Raw genomic sequence first — 3510 nt, 5'->3', positions numbered from 1 at the left:
CAACTATTAAAGTAATGTATGTAAAATTCTATATTTTGGGAAAAAATTAACATAATAAAAAAATATCTCACACACGATTCTAGATTTGAGGTATAATTAATATCCATTTTTAATGCTAAGTGACCTGAAACAGGAAACTTAGACTGATTTAAAATCAAGAACTATMTTGTTTAACAGTGTAAAATATATCGGATTTAAACTGCAGGTTTTAATGGGTTAAAACAAGAATGCCAGGGGAAATGCAAACACATAAATCTATTTTAAACACAAAACAATTAGGAAAATAACCGCATGCATTAGATTTGGTTTACGATCAATACTTCAATAGTTTGAGAGTGCCCTCTTGTGGTTCAAACTTTGTATTATAAACCTTCTGTCCAGCTTGTGGAGATCTGCAAAAAAAAAAAAGGTTAACGTTAATAAAATCCCTACAGAAAAAAGAAAAAAAAAGTATTGTGAAGTATATAGTGAATAAGCAAGAWATGAGATAAGTAAGTGAATTGTATTTTTATTTCACCTTTAATGACTGTCACCAAAATATAGTGCTTTATAAAGACAAATCATAAAAAAATAAAACGATTAAAAAGCAAAAGAAAATGGCGCATTTTGTAAAAAACAAACWAACAAAAAACACATATGGTAGACCTGGCCACAAAAAAGCTTGCAAATAATATTTTACTGAATATTTGAAATGCTATTTTATTTGCTTTTGTTTGTCCTCTTATGGCACCAGCAGTGCCTCGCTTTGCCTTTTAACTAGACTACTTTCTGTTCTCTCGCGGCACCGGTAGAGACTCTTCCTGTTAGAGTAAAACGCCACTCTGGTGTGTTAGCGATTTCTCTGAAGGTCGTCTGGCAAACTGTGAGTATATCGAAAATGTGTTTATTAAATGCTTTTCTTTGTTTCGAGTTTATACCAAATTGCCTTTAACAACGAGGCCAAACGTAAAGATTGTTCAGGCTTTAATTTCATTTAGCTTCTCTTTCCTCCTTGACGCGGTTGAGTTAGCCGTTAGCTTATTTTGACCTAGCAGTTATTAGCTAATCTTCCATCAGCTAAGTGCTAAACAAAAAGTGCTTTGAAAATAAAACAACACTGTTTATTTGCTTACTTRATGTTTATACATGCACATCAACTAGACATTTTCCTAATAACACGGGCTTGGATTGATTATAGTGGGCAAAGTCATTGTTTCTCCGCAAGCAACTATTAACACGATTAGCACGTCTCAGTCATATGATGAGTTTCACTATATTTTTTTAAGTAATTTTTTTAATGCAGCGGTTGTATAACTTTTTTTGAGTAATTTGCTCAATATACTTGTGGAAAATTATACTAGTTTAAAGACGGCGTTCCAGATGTCAGTTGACGTATTAAGAGTGTTGACCTGACTTGGCAACAGTGCATAATGGCGATCTGCATAAAGTTAACAYATTTAACAATCACTTCGTTTTCATAAAGGTAATTTCTCATCCAAGGTCAATATTTAGTTGCACAAATAAATTACTAAACCATGAATTATGGGGAGCTCATTCCAAGTAGTGTGTGACATTAGCTTTTTCTTATCAATACCTAAACATTATCATCTGGTGTCATATGTGTATCTAATATATCAGATGATTATTTGTAAATATGTATTCATATGAACCATGTTATGAGAAAAAGAAGACGTACTATGGCTGTTTGTAAAGTTAACATGTTAATTTCTATGTTGTTTTTTTTCCCCGTCTTTCTTCCAGCTGGTTAAACATGTCGCTGCAAAAGCCGGTGATGAGAGGCTTGTTGGCGAAGCGCCTCAGGTTCCATCTGCCCCTCGCCTTTGCAGTTTCTCTAACAGTAGCTCTAGCGTACAAGGTGAGAACAGGGGACATGTGCGACCCAACTTTGGCCAGTACTGTAATGCAAACTATAATGAGAACAATTCAAAATGTTCCATATGCACATACGGCGTCTCTTAAAAGGAGACAAATAKGTCTATATATGTGGTGAGTTCAAGCCCTACACAAAAAACCAAACCAAAAATGTTTGTTTTCCTGGAATCATAAAAGCATKTAAATTCAAAAGGTTTATAAATCATTCATTCATGAGTTAGCATTTGCAAAACATAGTAAAGGTTGGCTCATGTTTTAAAACTAAAATCAAATTTTCATTCATTTAAAACATTTAAGCTGAGTAATTGGGAATGCTTTATGTGCRTGAGAATGTGTCCATTTCAACTATATAMATTTTATAAAYGGAGTGGGAATAATCAGCAGCAACAACTTMAATTTTTAAACGTCTTTAATTGAAAATCATTAGATATAACATGTCTRTGGCAGAAAAAATAACATTCACCTTTTTTTTTTAAATGTGCAGCTTTCTTTTTTGTGGGAACCCAGTAGACCTTCCTACCATCATAGTSTTATTTAAGCAGCCTCTTAACCTTTTAATATATGGAGAAGTTTTACAATGAGTATAAAACTCATKATTTGTGTCCATGGAACTTGCTGTTGAGAGGTAGCAGTAAAAGCTTCCTGTCTGTGCAACATGATCTTTTTTCTTTTGGTTCAGTAGGGAGCAGTTTGATGGAGTCTTTGTGTTGGACACATTGTCTGTCACAGTTTTACATCTGCAAGCCCATTGACTTTGTAGCTTTAAATCTCCAAAATAGACTTGCAACAAAAGAAAATGTTACAACTTGCAAAACATTTATTTTGCCTGTGTTTGCTCTGCAAAATATTRTTAATATAKAAGTTTAGGTCTTACATGTGGAATTAAATTGTGCATTGTATTTTCTGCCCAACAAATGTCTTATTTTAGCAGATGTTTAGCCTAAATCCTGCACTTTACCTTCCAGTTCTGGGGATTTATTTCCCAGATTAGATTATATAGAAAAAAAGTTGAAATTCTCTGTTTACTACAGTTCGGAGTGACTGAGCCCAGGAAGAAGGCATATGCTAATTTCTACAAGCAGTATGATGCTGTCAAAGAGTTCAACGCCATGAGAGAAGCGGGGGTCTTCGAGAGTGTTCGTCCTGCTGGAAAGTAATACTTATGTGAGTCTTAATTTTGAAAATGAATTGTATGCGTTGTACCACAAGCAGTATGTTTACTGCAACATACAGCAATATGCAGTATGCAATATGCTCATAATTGAAACTAGCTGTATCTAATAGTTATGCATATCCTTCTTCCAGCTTCACCGTCCCGTCATTCATTCCTGRCCTGAAGATGGTTTCCCTTTGATGCTTACTGATTACATATGAACACTGTTCTGCCGTTTGTTCCTCAAAATAAACTATTCTATTAATGAAATGTTGTCTCTGTTGCTTTACTTATTGAAAAAAATATATTTTCGCAGATCAAAGTGCTGCCAAGATTACGTATTTATTATGTAGTATTTGCACAAATATACTATACATGAGAAACCTTGCAGCTAAACTGCAGGTCTAAATGTAAATGTTTTATGTGTAATTGTTGCCCCCTGTTGTTGAAACTCTGCATTGCACTCTTTGTTTGCGCCGCCTTCG

General features: G+C 34.2%; 1 protein-coding gene across 1 annotated transcript; it reads left to right on the top strand.

Annotated features, from left to right (window-relative positions):
* Positions 1–757: 757 nt before the first annotated feature.
* On the top strand, positions 758–3295 carry cox6c (cytochrome c oxidase subunit 6C). Its single transcript, XM_008409186.2, has 4 exons — positions 758–862; positions 1741–1855; positions 2904–3036; positions 3178–3295. The coding sequence occupies exons 2-3, from the start codon at positions 1751–1753 to the stop codon at positions 3027–3029; spliced, it is 231 nt and encodes a 76-aa protein (XP_008407408.1). The 5' UTR covers positions 758–862; positions 1741–1750; the 3' UTR covers positions 3030–3036; positions 3178–3295.
* The last annotated feature ends 215 nt before the right edge of the window (positions 3296–3510 follow it).

This window comes from Poecilia reticulata, linkage group LG5, assembly GCF_000633615.1.
Source record: "Poecilia reticulata strain Guanapo linkage group LG5, Guppy_female_1.0+MT, whole genome shotgun sequence".
Classification (NCBI taxonomy): domain Eukaryota; kingdom Metazoa; phylum Chordata; class Actinopteri; order Cyprinodontiformes; family Poeciliidae; genus Poecilia; species Poecilia reticulata.
Note: the sequence above shows the minus strand (reverse complement) of the source record. Positions and strands in the feature narration are given on the sequence as shown.

Excerpts from the sequence above, each read along its gene's own strand:
- cox6c (XM_008409186.2), top strand. The coding sequence starts at position 1,751 with ATGTCGCTGCAAAAGCCGGTGATGAGAGGCTTGTTGGCGAAGCGCCTC. Across the intron at positions 1,856-2,903 it reads CAGTAGCTCTAGCGTACAAG|TTCGGAGTGACTGAGCCCAG; the intron begins GTGAGAACAGGG and ends TGTTTACTACAG.